This window comes from Scophthalmus maximus, chromosome 5 (assembly GCF_022379125.1).
Source record: "Scophthalmus maximus strain ysfricsl-2021 chromosome 5, ASM2237912v1, whole genome shotgun sequence".
Lineage (NCBI taxonomy): Eukaryota > Metazoa > Chordata > Actinopteri > Pleuronectiformes > Scophthalmidae > Scophthalmus > Scophthalmus maximus.
Window position 1 is genome coordinate 22,645,320 of NC_061519.1, and position 15,685 is coordinate 22,661,004.

At 44.8% G+C, this 15,685-nt stretch overlaps 1 protein-coding gene across 2 annotated transcripts in view; it reads left to right on the forward strand.

Annotated features, from left to right (window-relative positions):
- LOC118311074 (collagen alpha-1(XI) chain-like) overlaps nucleotides 1-15,685 on the forward strand; it is an 80,038-nt gene that overhangs the window by 36,025 nt on the left and 28,328 nt on the right. For both annotated transcript variants that reach the window (XM_047332150.1, XM_035634601.2), the window contains 23 exons: nucleotides 65-118; nucleotides 534-587; nucleotides 723-776; nucleotides 1,528-1,581; nucleotides 1,685-1,729; nucleotides 2,508-2,561; nucleotides 2,664-2,708; nucleotides 3,964-4,017; nucleotides 5,093-5,137; nucleotides 5,815-5,868; nucleotides 5,988-6,032; nucleotides 6,602-6,655; nucleotides 6,745-6,789; nucleotides 7,745-7,798; nucleotides 7,894-8,001; nucleotides 9,280-9,333; nucleotides 11,617-11,670; nucleotides 12,880-12,924; nucleotides 13,190-13,243; nucleotides 14,135-14,179; nucleotides 14,528-14,581; nucleotides 14,743-14,796; nucleotides 15,336-15,389. In XM_047332150.1, the coding sequence (XP_047188106.1) occupies nucleotides 65-118; nucleotides 534-587; nucleotides 723-776; nucleotides 1,528-1,581; nucleotides 1,685-1,729; nucleotides 2,508-2,561; nucleotides 2,664-2,708; nucleotides 3,964-4,017; nucleotides 5,093-5,137; nucleotides 5,815-5,868; nucleotides 5,988-6,032; nucleotides 6,602-6,655; nucleotides 6,745-6,789; nucleotides 7,745-7,798; nucleotides 7,894-8,001; nucleotides 9,280-9,333; nucleotides 11,617-11,670; nucleotides 12,880-12,924; nucleotides 13,190-13,243; nucleotides 14,135-14,179; nucleotides 14,528-14,581; nucleotides 14,743-14,796; nucleotides 15,336-15,389 (1,233 nt within the window). The remainder of the gene's footprint in view (nucleotides 1-64; nucleotides 119-533; nucleotides 588-722; nucleotides 777-1,527; nucleotides 1,582-1,684; nucleotides 1,730-2,507; nucleotides 2,562-2,663; nucleotides 2,709-3,963; nucleotides 4,018-5,092; nucleotides 5,138-5,814; nucleotides 5,869-5,987; nucleotides 6,033-6,601; nucleotides 6,656-6,744; nucleotides 6,790-7,744; nucleotides 7,799-7,893; nucleotides 8,002-9,279; nucleotides 9,334-11,616; nucleotides 11,671-12,879; nucleotides 12,925-13,189; nucleotides 13,244-14,134; nucleotides 14,180-14,527; nucleotides 14,582-14,742; nucleotides 14,797-15,335; nucleotides 15,390-15,685) is intronic.

Below are 15,685 nucleotides of genomic sequence, written 5' to 3' on the forward strand. Positions count from 1 at the left end.
ACAATAAGCTTCCTTTTGTCACTGTTATCCGTTACCACTGCGCTCTCATATTCATTCTGTGTAGGGACCCAGAGGCCTTCAAGGTGGAACGGGCCCATCAGGAAAACCAGGGAAGAGGGTAAGACTTCTTTTTTATCCTGACTAAACAAGGACGTATTAAACCCCATTGCAGTTATTGATTAATCTCCCCTGAGGCTTCTCTGGTGATGCGACAGAAGAATACTCATAAATTCCAGTATTTTCTAGCATTTCTGGCAAACCAAGAAGAGTCCAAGGACCAAGGCTTCAGCTCGCAAAGAATAAGAGCTTGTCTAGTTTCAAACATGGCAATATTTCAAGAAAAGTCAGCTGCACTCAATAATCGTCTCTGTGTGCTGTGTAAATTCGTAAAGGCATGTTTATTTAAATATGAACTAGTTAGAGAAGCGATACCATCTTCCCTCTGTTTATTCTCCACAACCTTTCAAGATAATTGAATATTTCTTCTAATGTCATAACCATGCGGCCTGACGTGATGTGTGCGTGTCCTCCAGGGTCGCAATGGCGTCGATGGTCCCCGAGGATTGCCAGGCGAGGCGGGGTCCAAGGTAAAGTATGCAGCAGGTTGTCCGAACAATTGGCTGCAACATTTGAGAAGTTCCCCGGGATTCGCTGCGTTTGGGGGGAGAAAAAGAAAGACACCTGCCACATTGAGAGCTAACTGTTACCGTGCTTTTTTCCAGGGCGACCGAGGTTTCGACGGCCTCCCTGGTCTTCCTGGAGAGAAGGGACACAGAGTGAGTAAACAAGGAGAGAGGAGTGTGGCTCTAGTGAGCGAACAAGGTCGCCAAAGACTTCCATCTGTTCCAAAGTCCCGCAGTCTCTTATTTCTGGCCCTCCATGATCACAGTCGTCGCTGACCGACACCCTGTGCTTCCAGCGGCATCAGGCCTGAGTGGCAGTTCAAAGGCCACCTCCCATCCATCTCGCGCGCGCCCCCGGCCGTTGACAGACGTGAATTCTGACCGAGTGGAACTCATTAGGGCGCTTGAGCCAGTTCCAGGAGGGGGGAACCGACTCCAGGACCACTTGGGTTGCCGCTAAGCGGGCCTGGAGGCGAACGGGGGGGGGGGGCGTGCTGGGTGTGGTGTTTGTGGAATTTTGGGCCTGCGTGAAGGGGCCAGAAGAGAGAGGACCGAGATCACAGAGGGGTATTTCTAGACAGGCCCTCGTGCCTTATCCTATACTGAGTAATTAGAGGGCCACTAGGGGTAGACCAGTGCTTATAGGGCACTATAAATAGTGGAAACCATATAGGTCCATGCCAATTGTGGTGACCAAGCCTACTGTAGATTAAAGACAGTTTGTGGCGCCTTTTTGTTTTTGCTCTTTTAAGCATAATTTCGCAATTTTTTTGACCCATATCGTATTTTTTTTTCTTCAAAAAGTGCAAATTGGGAGGAGAATTTCTCTTCTCTCACTTCAGGGGAGCAGGCTTGTGGACTCTTTGGCTCTTTTGTTCAAATGTCCCTTTCCTTGTCTCTCCAGGGGGAACTGGGCTCCACAGGTCCTCCAGGGCCTCCAGGAGAGGACGGCCAAAGAGTAAGTCGTACCTCCGTCCCCGCACCACCTAACCCTGTGCTCAGACGTCCTCACAATTCCTCTGCATTCCTTAATAGAACACTTTTCTTCTTTCCATCCAAAGGGGGAAGACGGCCAGGTTGGACAGAGAGGTGTGGCTGGAGAGAGTGTAAGTACAAGTATTATCTGATAATACAATGCAACTTGATTGTTTCACTGCAGCCGGTGACAAAGATTTGAACATGATAAAATTATGACTAACATGTAACTTTTTTCCTTTGCTACCGCAGCCTCCCTCCCCCCCATTCCTTTCCCCGACATTCATTTTTTGCAATTATTTTAATACACGGCCTCGCCCCTCCTCCCTGCTTGCAACTGTATCAACATTCCTGTCTGCAAAAGGACCTTTACGCTCGTAATCTCGCCCCTTTGCCAAAGTCAGAATGGCTCTGAATAATAGATCGGAATATAGAAAGTGGGAAATGTGTTGTTCTCTCATTACCTGTGAGAAGCGGCCACATTCTGCCTCGTTCCGTCTAAATGAACCACGGAGTTGCGCGATGAATGGATCTCTCCCCGTCATACCCAGGACAACATTGTGCTCTGAAATAAATGGTTGTGTCCATAAGACAAAGGAGCACAGTGAAGTGAACTGATTCAAAGTGGACGACTTAAGAGTTTGAGAAAAAGAACTCTTTTGCTCTGTCCCTGAATTGCACATGCAGTTACCACTCATGACCTCACGAGGTCAGCATTTGACATACTTAGGTCAATCACTTTAAAAGGATCTCTAATTCCTCTAATGTGCTGTATATAGTGCAATTTGTTGTTTCATCCGCATTTGTAATTACAAGACAGAGTCTAAGTCAAATTAGCATTAATCTGTTTAATGTCAAGGTATTATTCTACACAAGTTTCATTGACTCATAATCATCTTGAATATACAGGGTCCTAGAGGTTTGCTTGGCCCCAGAGGGTCTCCAGGTACTGGAGGACAGCGTGTAAGTACATTTCCTATATCACTTAATTCCCATTCTACTTGCAATTTGGTATTCTGGCTTAATGAGTTGACAACTTCCATCATCAAATTCTGATTTCCGTAGGGTCTTCCTGGACTTGATGGGCAAGCTGGTCCCAAAGGAAACATGGTGAGCCATATTCACGTTTTGCTTGATTTTTAATATTTAGCGCAGGGTAGTAGAAGAGCGTCTCGTCAGTCTGCTGACGTGAACCGGAGCACGGCGAAGAGGCCTTGAGCTTTGGTAAGGGGCGAGGCAGAAAATCCCGTCTGCTCGTGGTCCCGTCCTGACTCGGCTTCCCGGAGGGTCCCGGTGGGACGCCTCGAGTGAGGTGAACTCATCATCGGTCCGGACAGTTGGACAAGCCCACACATTGACTGTGTGGTCACTGAGTCGTACGTCACTGAGCTCCGGAGCCAAAGAAACAAACAGCTGTTGAGAGAACACATAACAATAGGCATCTTGTGTGCTTCTCATTAACTCTCCCCCAAACTCGCTGTTGTTCTTGGCCCATTCTAACAATCAGAGCAGAGAGTGTCCAAAGAGCTGGAGCTTTTCCGAGAGGTTTACGATCCCTCGCGGGACCCCTCTTAACATATGGACGTTTCCGAGCGTCCTTTAAGGGAGAAGAGCCCAAATGTTTTTGACCGCTTCCCATGGATTCTTCACTTCGATCTCAGTTTTTGCATTTCCCAGTAAAGGCCACGCTAACGCTATTTGTATGTAGTGTTTGTTGTGACAGCCGGAGCAGACAGGCCCCGGTCTGCTTTTGTATATGTTGGGTTTGTGGTGAACTAAATCTCAGCAGGGATACCAAACAAGCCACCGTTTCCAGTTAGTCTTATCAGCGTCAATCCGGGCGCAGATGCCGCTGTGGCCCCGCGGCCCCGCGGCGTGTATTTAGAGAGGAAGTCTTTCAACACCAAACGTCGCCAGTCGCTACAGAGCGGACAGCTCTGTTCCGTGAGTCGGTGTATCTCGCTTTCCCCCCCCGAAATTTACACCTTTTTATTGCGCATTCCTGACACAGATTGGATAAAGTCAGTTCAACTGATCTCGCCAAACAAGGTCATCCAAAGGTTTCACTCAGTCCAATGCCACGGCTTTCATGTGGAGCTGCAGTTGAATTCATTTGAGGACTTTTTTTGTTTTTTCTTTTGAATACGGTGCATCGGAGGACAAGATGAGCCAAAGCCTTTGGAAAGAAAAAGAAAAAAAAAGAAAAAAAAGCAACTGTCTCTCTCTTTATTCATTATGTTAGTCTTTTGGGAATTTTTTAATGTATGCAATATTTTGGTAGTTGTGTAAATTTAAAGAACAGTTTAGAAGTTGCAGCATTTGAAATATGAATGGCCTCCTCTGCCTTTTTCTTTCTCCTGTGCAGGGTCCACAAGGAGAGCCGGGGCCTCCTGGGCAACAGGGTATGCCTGGTCCACATGTAAGTTCCTCCCCCCCCCTCTCTCTCTCTCTCTGAGTATCTATGTATCTGAGTATTTCCCTCTCTCTTGCTGTGTCCCCCACTCCCTCTTCAACTTTCATTTTTGTTCATGCCTTCCTCCCTCCACTACCTCAAATCCTCTTCATGCGCCTCTTTGCCATATCTATTTTGCAGCGGGGGGAACTCAGGTGATCACCTCGCACTCCTGTTTTCTAAATCAGACGTCCGCAGACATACTTTTTTTTTTTAAATTCTCCTTCCTCTCTCTTCTTTCTGTCCATGCCTCATTCCTTGAAACGTTTCCCTGAAATTACTTTGGAAATAGAGCGAAGTCCTTACGTGAAATCACTCGCACTGCTTTTCTGCCGCCACGAAGAAGAAAAGTATCCACGCGATGAGACATATTGAACTCGTTCGATAGCACTTAACCTGATTACATTGTCCAGTTGGTGGCACAGGGAAAAAATATTCCGTTTCGGAGTCATCTTTAATACAAAACAGTGCACCCAATACTGTGGCCAGGGGTAAATGACCACTGCCAAGTAAGAGTTTTGAGTCCTGCTGACGCTCTCAGCCCGGACAGAATGGCGTCGTTCCCCTGGAAAGTATTAGCAGGCACCTATCTCGATGGTATACAGGTTGAACACATAACTTGTTCCTGTGAGTTATACCTGGCCTGGGGCGGATTGACGCCTTCCAGTGAAGGCATTGGACCGTAGAGGGATAACACAGCTCTCTTATTTTTAAAAATTCAATTTTCCAATTCTCCTTCGGGTGACTTCTCGCCGAGTCTTTAAGGTGTGCGACTTTACCATCAACCTCCCTGTGCACAGCCGAATGCACAGATCCGGTTAGGAAGCATGAAGTAGCCAACAATATCAATGGTTGGGCTCAGAAGAAAGAAGGTGAATGCAGAATGAAATATGTAAATGACACGTACGTCACTCAGGCTCCTCTAAACTGACAGAACTTTTGTTCTTTGCCCCCACAAAATCATGGAAGTCCTGTTATGACTGACAACTAAATGGGCCTCACTTTTCTAATCATGTATCCATCTATCTCCATTTTCGTTCAGGGTCTCATCGGTCCTCAAGGTCCAATCGGGCCTCCTGGTGAAAAAGTGAGTAAAGAGGGCGCCGGGTCCTTCCATCAGCCCTCCCACCACAATCTCTGCTGCAGCGATAAGTGAATGTCTGGGTCGCGGGCTCATAAGTGATCCTGCAGACTCACGGCTGTCTGAGCTATATGGCCTTTTGCTGGCTCCTCAGCGCAGCACAGACAGACTAAATCACACACACGGACGTACTGTACACACAGCTACACTAAGTTGATTTTTTTTTTACTCTATAATTACTCCTGCATAAGTATTTGCCCTGTGTAACTCAAAGCATTGTTTAGTGGTTTTTGTGGACATTTGGCCCGGGCAGATGTCTTCGTACTGCTCCAGAGACCAGGTTAAAAAAACCCCCAAAGGGGACAGAGCCTCTGCAGTCAGGGCCCCCGGAGCCCCCGGAGCCCCCGGAGCCCCCGGAGCCCCCGGAGCCCCGGAGCGACCTGCCCGAGGAAAATCAGGCCGTCAGAGGCGGTGTCATCTTTCAAGTCCCGTCTTCAAATTCATTTCTACAACAAAAAAAAGCCATTCCTGACTTTGTCCGAGCTGTTTGTTTATTTCATTAGGATCACTGTCATCATTTTTTATCATCTAACTGTTCGTTTTATCGATTTGTTGTTTTGCTTATTGTGGAGCACTTTGTAACTGTGTGCTGTGTAAAAGATTGTCTTACTCTGTCTCTGCAGGGACCTAACGGTAAACAAGGGTTGGCTGGACTTGCTGGTGCTGATGGCCCTCCTGTAAGGAACCCACCTGACTCCTATTTTATTTATTTATTTGAATTTTTACATCATTCAGACAAAATGCTAATTGACTGCCTGTTCACCGCTTGATGAAATGATCTCTCTGACTGCTCTAGGGTCACCCAGGAAAAGAGGGTCCTGGAGGCGAGAAAGGAGGAGCTGTAAGTGTTTTGTAGTCAAGCTTTGAATTGTGGATTTTACAGTAAAGTTTATAATTATAGATTTCCTAACGAAAGTCACCGCACAGGCCAATCTCTGGTTCAATATAACCACACAGTGTAGATACTGATGAAATATAATGAAATATTAGCTCATTTCAGATATATAGATCATAACTTTTTTTCCAACAACAGACACTGAGGCAAATGATTACATTAGTGGTCTTACTTGTGCTTGACATTTGACGCTGTAAAGAGGTTAAATCAATATCGGCAGAGACAACAAGGACATGCAGTGTTTTATTTTTATTTATTTGGATGCTTTGAGATCCTGAATCTAGCTAATACCTGTTGTTAAAGTAATGTTTGTGTGGTATTAGCTATTAACTACTGGGCATCAGATGCCACTGTCCATTTACTTTTGTCCCTTTAGTGTTGTCTTTTGTCTTTTTAATATGTAACCTGTGTAACCATCTGTCATTTTGGAATGAAATCATTGGTAAAATAATTGGAGATCAATGAAAAAAATCATCTCATCTAATACATTAGGGTTTTTCTTTTCAACCGTTCAGGGTCTTCCCGGTCCTATGGGATCCATCGGCTACCCTGGGCCCCGTGGTGTGAAAGTAAGCACTATCTCCGTCCTGCGGTATCACCCGGCCGCGATAAATTTACCTTTTCCCTGAATGTAATTTTGACTGTTATCCCTCTCCAGGGAGCTGAGGGCATCAGAGGCCTTAAAGGTGGCAAAGGAGAAAAGGTAAACACCTCCCCTCTCTCTCTCTCTCTCTCTCTCTCCCCCTCCCCCTCCCCAGCATGGTTGACAAATGTCATTCCTCTAAAAATCCTCCCATCAGAGTTGTAATTCCCTCTCAAATGAGGCTTCCTTTGAATCCTGCCAGTGGAAAGAAAAGAACTCTGAGAGGCCCATCAGCCTGGCAGTTAAGTCGTCATGCCACTGAGCTGTAATTGAGTGTGGAACATTAAACGAGAATGAGGCTGTTTGCAGGCGCCGTTTCAGCGGAGACTGATCTGTTGGCATTGTTTTTCGCGGGGGTTGCTGTGGTTGAATGTAGCCTGTTGCTGCCACTCTATAGATTTTCCCACTCAATTGTTGGGAAACTTGAGCCCTACAGAGATTGCCTGAAATATTGTCTGAATATTCTGTTAAAAGCTGCCGTTTTGCGTATTTCACAAATCCCCAAAATTCTAATTATAATATTGTCATATCTTATTGTATTCAGATGTATTATCGCAGTGATTTCATGAATAAAAATACGTCATCAAATTGACGTAATACAATATAATATTATAATTGTAAGTCAATAATATAGAGAACACAGCTTTCATGAAACAACGGCCATACAGTAGCACCTTGGAAAAGATAGAAAAGTGCATTCTAGATTTGAACCACAAGATGTCAGTAGAACAACACACTGACTTCTGACCTGCTCGTGTGAATGCTTCACTGAAGTGGCCACTAGATGTCAGTATTGATCTGTCCCCAGGAGCCTGTATAACTCAGGCTCTTGTTCTGTAAACCTGCCATGATACACTTTTATTTAACTGTTGCTATCACTAAAATAGCCAATCGGGATTATTCTCTTTTGACACATTAAGGATTTTAGATTCGACGCAACAGATTCAAATATAAATTAATTTTTTTCTGCGTGACACTTGATACAATAACAGACGTTTGTGTCCGTCATCTTCAGGGAGAAGATGGATTCCCCGGCTTCAAAGGAGACATGGGTCTCAAGGGCGACAAGGTGAGTCGTCATCTATGGTTGGTTTGTGAAGGGATTCACTTTGGTTGTCTGTAAAGGGAATCACTTTGGTTACCTTTGTTTTTCTTCGCATCCAGGGTGAGAATGGTGTACTGGGACCCAGAGGAGAGGACGGTCCAGAGGGCCCCAAGGGCAAGTCAGGACCCGGCGGAGAATCTGGCCCCATGGGATCAGCTGGAGAGAAGGTACATAATCAATAGCTGCAAAGACTGAGCTATAAAACTGTGTATTTTCTTTATTTCCTTAATTGATGATCATATTATTGACCTGCTGAAGTTCAAGCTAAACGGGAAAGTATGATTTCTTACGCATGTGTCTACACATATGAACCGTCGCTCGTGCATGAGCACGTTTAGGATTTCGAGGGCTGTGTCAGTGTGGTGGGACTTAAAAAAGAACAGACCCGAGTGAAGATTGTTCTTCTCTTACAGTCACAGGGATCTAATAGCAGATGTCGTTAATGAATTGAACCGGAAAGACGCAGGTCTGTGAAGCGCCGCTCACTATCGTTGCGTAGCGGTTTTGATTATTTGAAGTTTAGATATTCTCCAGCTCCCCTTCAGCCCGACAGTCGGTCCCGTTTTAATTGGCTCGTGTTGACAGCATTTCTCCAGCGAGCTCCTTGCTGTGTGGTGCCGCCGCAGTGTTTATACTATTGAAAATATGATATTAAAGGCTACAACCAGATCTTTGTAAGGCACATAATAGTATAAGGGAGTAGTATAGTATAGTACAGTATAGTATAAGCGGATAAAACTAAACTGTAAAAACACAGTAATGACCCCAGAAAGAAGTAATTGCGATGTCTGCAACTGCAGATATCAAATTCTGAAAGATATGTCAAAACCACGTGAAAAAAATGTAGTGAAAATCATTTGCAGCTCTAAACTTTAACTGCAAATTATTCTTGTCATTCGGCTAAAATTCAAATCAACACATGCCGCACAGATAAGCACAAAGACTTTGACTCAACTACTTTCTCTGTGCTACTTTTTCTGCCACATCTCAGTAATGTTTCAAGAGGAATCAATAAATTTCACATTTTCTCCAGCTGGAGTTGTTTAAAAGCTGGTGCAACAGTTGAGCAGAAAGTGAGAAGTGAGAAATATTAGATCCATGCTCTCTGTATAGAAATATATGACTTGACCTTTGTTTTAAAAGCACCCAGGATAGTTAGATCAGGCTCTGTGTAATTCAAAATGACCTTACAGCGTCTGAAAGGGCCACGAGATGGACCAAACATTTTATTCACGTTTTGGGCGGAAGAGCAGGAAAAAGCCTTTCACGGATGATGTCACGTTCATAAACATGGCATTAAAAAAAGATTCCCACGCCGGGAGTAAAACTTTATTGTTGTACGTTTATTGCTCTTCGCAATGCTTCTGTGAACTTTACTGCAGTCTCCAGTGACACAATGAGAATACAGTGTCTTTGTTTTCTGTTTCTTTTGTTCCCTCTTTTAGGGAAAACTTGGAGTCCCTGGTTTGCCTGGCTACCCTGGAAGACAAGGCTCCAAGGTACGTGACGAACAGCACTTGTTGAAGTGTTCGCGCTTGTGCCTTTTAATCCGCTCAGAGGTCAGAGGTCATGGCCAGCGATACCATTCAGTGTCTTCGTCGAGGGCGTGATCAGCGGAGGAGCTGCCTGCCACCACACTAATGCAAAAGGACAATTTCTGGACCACCTTTCAGTGTGAAAGCCATTATGTGTGTGTCCTCCCTGTTTTTTATTTTTCTGTATTGATTCTCTCAGTGACTTTACAATCTTCTGCAGAAGTCCCTCTGCCCCCGCGCGGCGGCCTTCTAAAACCTGCTGAGATTGCTGACTAACCCGGATTCATGCAAACGCAATCGCGAGCCGACGCCCGCTGCGCACACTCTCGCCACAACTCTTCCAGGAAGCCTAACTCGCACGGTCACCTGCTGCAGTCGTCAGCCGTCCTCCCTCCTCAAACTCCCACAGACGTTATCTAACAGCCTGGCGTTCCTTGACCGTCCGTGCCGCGCGGCTCCGCGGCGGCGGCGTGCTGCTGCAGCTGGTTCCCCTCTGCCGCCGTCAGCGCTGACAGCTCGGCCCTGATATGACGGGTCAGATGCACACCCACTCTCGCAGCACCCAGATCGACAAGTGTCCCGCTCCGTCCGTTAGTGTCAGCAGGATTAGAGCTGAGCGTGGCACACACCGTGGGCAAATTACACAAGGTGGCAGAAACCCGGGCAGAATTGAGAGACGAGACCGTCTCCATCCATTTGTCAACAGTAATTCCAAACCAGATATTTAACTTTGTTCAATAACGGCGTATTTCACTGTGGAATAAACGTGTTCCCGGGTGAAATCAGGGTCATTAATATGCAGTAAAAACACGCAGTAATAGCAACGATAGAGGAAAAACACAAAGGATACCCCTTCTGTTTGTATCCACAAAAAGATTTCAAACAAAGGCTGCCCACAAAGGTTCCCCGAGGAGCCCAGGATCAGATCTTCTTTTTAGACTCTACTAAAATAGTTTCAAAATAAAGTGTTTTGGGAAAGAGAGAGAGAGAGAGAAAGAGAATAAAGGCATCTTGACTTTGCCACGGTATAAACAGTGCCACAGTTTCCTCTTCTTTTCTTTCCAGCATTTAAAAAAATGTAAGTTAAAGCAAAGCTTGAAACTGTCGGCGGTGACTTATAATGAGAGCGCTTTAAAAGACCCAAACACCTCTGTCATGTTTAGCGATCATTTACCGTATGACTGGCAGAACCTCATTATCCCCTTTTGAGGACTTTTCCCCCTGAAGTCGTTTCTAAGACGTCAGCTACATCCCATTGCAACGCCCTGCGATTCCATTGCACGGTATCACCAGTTTTTATAAAAAAACGTCACATTGTCCTTGCGGGTAGGTTCAGGGTCAAAGTCGTGGCCCGCTTGCAGCTTTTAATCCCCCCCCCCCCCCGATCGGCCCGTTGCACCAATCCCTCCACTGGCGGTGTTTTTGGCTGCCGCACCCCACCGACCTCTGTTAACAGCTTTCCCCACACCGTTAATTCTGGATGCCATTTGCAATGGCTTCAGCACGGCACTGTCTTAGCCCTGTGGCACAAGTCGGGCTTGTCCAGCACCGGCTACCCCTTCAGTTTAGCATAACTGCACCTCTGTGAACAACAAACCTAACTGCGTGGATCTCCGTCCCTGCTATCGCCACAACGCTCGTCTGTTCACCTCTTGCGATCCTGCCCGCGGCACGTCGTTAGGTTGCCCCCCTCAGTGTGTGACGGAATTAGGCCTTGCATGTGCATGTGAGCAGAAATGAGCACTATAGATGTGAATTGCATTGGATGGTGTTTTAAATACGCAGACAAGCCAGAGACAAAGAAACTATAAGAAAATATACAACATTTAATGTTCCCACCCAATGTTGCATGAAGTGAGGCTGTACCGGTAAGCTGCTTGGCACTCGTTTTGTTCGTCCAATAGCGATTGCCCTCCTAGTATTTGTTTGACTGGCACCATCACCACGATCAGAGGGCGCAGCCTCCGGAAGCCCAATAACTAAATTGCTGACGGTTATCGAAGGGGAGCAGCTGTTTCCCCGTCCTTTGTCTTTATTTGCTCCCCATTTGACTTTTTTTTTTAAATTTGTATTCCTATTTTGCCTCCTCACAGATTTTCCCCTTTGAGTTTGTTTGAAGCGTTTACAGAAGATGCTCGTTCATCAGCGGGAACTCACAAACCATGAACTGCAACGTAATGGATAACAAGCACTTTCAATTATTTAAGTTTCTCTCTCACTTACCACGTTTCTCTACGTGTCTTGCAGGGCTCCAATGGCTTCCCTGGATTCCCTGGGGCGAACGGCGAGAAAGGTGCAAGGGTGAGCCCCAAAATGTCCTTATTCTTAGACGTACAGTAAACCCCGCCCGCTGAGGGCTTTTCTAGGGAATCAGTGCATGCAGGTGTAGAATACTGGAACCCATCATGCTCAATGAGTCTTTGCAGTTCAATAATATAACTTTTACAACATATCCCACGGACAGTGTGCTTTGCATATTTAAGGATTCAGCTAGCACAGAAATTATGAATCCCTATAACGTGTCGTTGGATGCAGAGTATTATTCATGACTGGGTTTTATAACCCAACTTTGTATGAACTGCACTTCAAAGTTTGCTAAGGACCATAACGGTCTCCACTGCGCTGGGAAGACTCTCTGTGAGACTTTGGTTACCGACCTGGGTTACTTCTTCTCCCATCCAACCACAATAGCATCAGTGAGGTCTGGTAAGTGATAGAGCCTGTTGTTCCAGCTCTCCTGGAATTGAGGTCAGGACTCCGCACAGGCCAGTCCAGGTCTCCCACAAGAAACAGGGAGAAACCATGTATTTATTTAGCTCACTTTCTCATTTTGAAACAGGAAAGGACTTTTCTGTTGCCACAAACTTTTGGTAGCCATTGTCCATTAACTATCATCGTATGTTGAAGCATCAACATTTACTTTGACATTTTTAACTAAAGAGCGAAGCCCAAACCAAGAAAAGCAACCGGGGAAGAAAGAAGAAAAAAGGAAATCGCAAAAGATTTGAGTGTCCACGTACTTTTGGTCTTGCTGTGTAATCGTGCTTTAGCACTCGAGGGAGGTCTAACAGCCGCACTCAGCCCCGTGAACGGCACCTTCGAGCGGGTCCAGTTCAACAGGGTTGGAGATCAAGTGAAGAGAGGGAGGTTTGCAGAATGGGTGGGAAGGGTTATTTATTGACAAGACGAGCTCCTCTCCGCTCTCAGGCAGACATCGAGAGGCCGACACCCCTGGCCCCATCGCGCCAGAGCTGACAGGTACTACAAGCTGTCAAGTGCCCGCGTGTAACCACTTCGCGGGGCAATTTGATTATTTATTTATTGTCCAAAGATGCTCAGATGGTTCTATTTCGTCTCTGACGCAAAACCTCCCCAGCATTTGTCCCATGGTTGGGTGTATTTGTTGTTGTAGAATTTCACCTCAAAGTCCTGAAAAAGAGATGAAAAAGCACATTGCGCTGACGGATGATTTTGGCTTAAATCGACGCTTTTGTTTTTTCTCTTTCTCAGGGAATCGCCGGCAAATCTGGCCCGAGAGGGCAACGTGGCCCAACGGTAGGCACTTCAACTGTCTTCCCACGCAGCCTGAGCCATCCACATAAATGATTTATTGTGTTCAAATGAAAATCTCCTCCTTTGTGTAGTCATGTATTGGCTTTGTTTTCTCGTTCTTTAAGAGGCGATATGCACTGTTCGGGGTATCGTAGACGCGAGCACGGAGGGCATTAGACATTGATTACCCAGGCTTTATGCTATTATTTTCTAAGTTCTGAAATTCCGGCATAACATTACTGTGTTGCTTCATAAACTGTGTGTTTAGGGTCCACGTGGTGGGCGAGGTGCAAGAGGACCAACAGGAAAACCGGGCGCAAAGGTGAGAACACGGGTCATTCTTGACTTCTAGAATACAGCGATCAGGCAATCTGAGGTGAGAGTTGTAATGTGTGGTGTGCCTCAAGGAAGCAGTGTAGGACCACTTCTTTTTTTCAGTTTTTGCCAATATGCTCTGGACGCTAAGGTGGTATAGAAGTTCATTATTATTATTATTATTATTATGAGCCATTTATCTTGGATAATGTACAATGTCTACAGATGGTTGCACAGTGAAAACATTAGCTCTAGAACTAGAAAGAAGTCTTGAATGAGGAATTGCATTTCATAAAAAACAAAACAAATGAGGTCTAGAAATGTGTAGTGTTTGGTTAAAAAAAATCACTCTTTACACAGAATTTTCACAAGTGACTGAAACAAGGTGTTTACAAGTCATTGTTTATAGGAACATTATATTATTTCGATTGTGATAAAAATCATGAAAGAAAAAACATTGGCTACACTTCCAGAAGCAATTGAGTAAATATCACACTCCTATATTTTTTGTGATAAGAGGATGTAAGTTGCATTATTGATTACGTCATGTCTCTAAGAGATGATAATGAAGGATTAGCTGCAACAGCAGTCGGTAATGGGGATCTAAATAAACCAACACAACAAATAAATGTGAATGAAAAGAATCAATGGCAGTGGATTGATGAATTTGCTCACGGGCTTATGTAAAATATCAGGGATCCAAAAAGTTAAAATCTCAGTCTGTCTTTGGCAAATGGGCAATGACACCACTATGTCACATAAAACGAAGATGAATAACATATAAATCATATAAAACCTCATTCTTGCGTTTCAAATCTTGTGTTGGAGCTTTACATCAATTTTCTTCACACTTCAGACTTTGACAGTTTTGTTCTTTGTGCCTCTTATTTTTCCTCAGGGCACCTCAGGCAATGATGGAGCTGGTGGCCCACCAGGAGAGAGGGTTCGTATCAGATATTATATGATCAGTGCTTCTTGAAATTTTGAGGTTTTGTGCAACTAGTTACTGACAGCTAAGATTACATCACAGACATTGCGCTTGAGGCTTAACTCAAAGTGAATTAACGCTGGAGCTGATTCCATTGACCAAAATTATAATGTCTAATTTGTTTGGCTTAAATTCTTAATATTTTTAATGAAAAAAAAATCATAAAAAAAATATTTCTCAATTACAGTGGTGAGACAATTAAAAATTTGTCAATTAAAATCCAATGAAATTCCACTCAAAAGGTGGTTCATGTTGTGTCTCTGAACTCATCTCTGTGCTCACTCCATTTTCTTTTCATTAAAGGGACCTCAAGGACCTCAGGGACCCGTTGGTTTCCCTGGACCCAAAGGACCCAATGTAAGTAACACGCTGTCAAGCTATCTGTGAGGTAGCACTTGCACCACTGCAAAGTCCGTGTCCAAGTTCACTTTTTACATAAGCTTTTCAAATATTAATACACACTTATAACCTGACAGTCTTGATTTTTAATGAACTCGTCCTACGATTCCCCCCCGCAGGGCCCGCCAGGAAAAGATGGGCTGCCCGGTCATCCGGGACAGAGGGGAGAGACGGTGAGTGGGTAGTTTCATCCCTGAATGCGTCGCGTCGTGTCATTTGATCCCGGACATCATGCATTAGTGTCGACTCACTCCCAGCTCAGCCTTTCGCCCTCTCGGATACCAAAAAAAAAATGCAGCATGGAAGACGAGAACTGAAATGGCAACACGGAACATTGTTCGTAGCATGAATGGGGAAGCAGAAGCTAATTTGGTACATTGTCACAACAATTTGATGTCCAATGATTTCAATCAAGATTATTGATCATTTGTTCACTGATCACAACACCTCAGTCCATCAGCGCCTCGCTGTACACAGGGTTTTTATATCGAATTACTTTTAGTTTACGATGCATCATGTACGGTGTCAGTTCAGTTACTTGTTAGAGACGTCATTTTTGCAATTGTTTAAAAAGTAATTTAACTTTACAGTGCAAATATTTTTCCCTTTCCCTTTACAACCCCCTTTTTATACTGTGCAGCACAAGGTAGACAACACATGCTATATGAACTTACCCGTCTACAGTCAACTGTATCTCTGTTTTCCTCTCCAGGGCTTCCAAGGAAAGACAGGACCTCCAGGACCTGGGGGCGTGGTTGGACCACAGGTAGACATACAGCCAGCCTCACTACTATGACTGGAGCGACTTCTTCGCTCATCCTGTGTCTTTTCTGGAAGAATAACAGGAAGTCTATCCCGGTCACAACAGCAGAATCTTGCAAAAACAATAGTCGTACGAACCGATAGTAATCGAGAGCATCAGCAGAAAAGGTTCAGGGAAAATTTTTGTGCCTTCTGCCTCATCTAAAGAAATACGACTGCATCAATATCATAACTCCTTTGGAACACAGCTGAAGACGTATTTATCGCACATTGACCTTAACATATCTCTGTTGTGCTCAA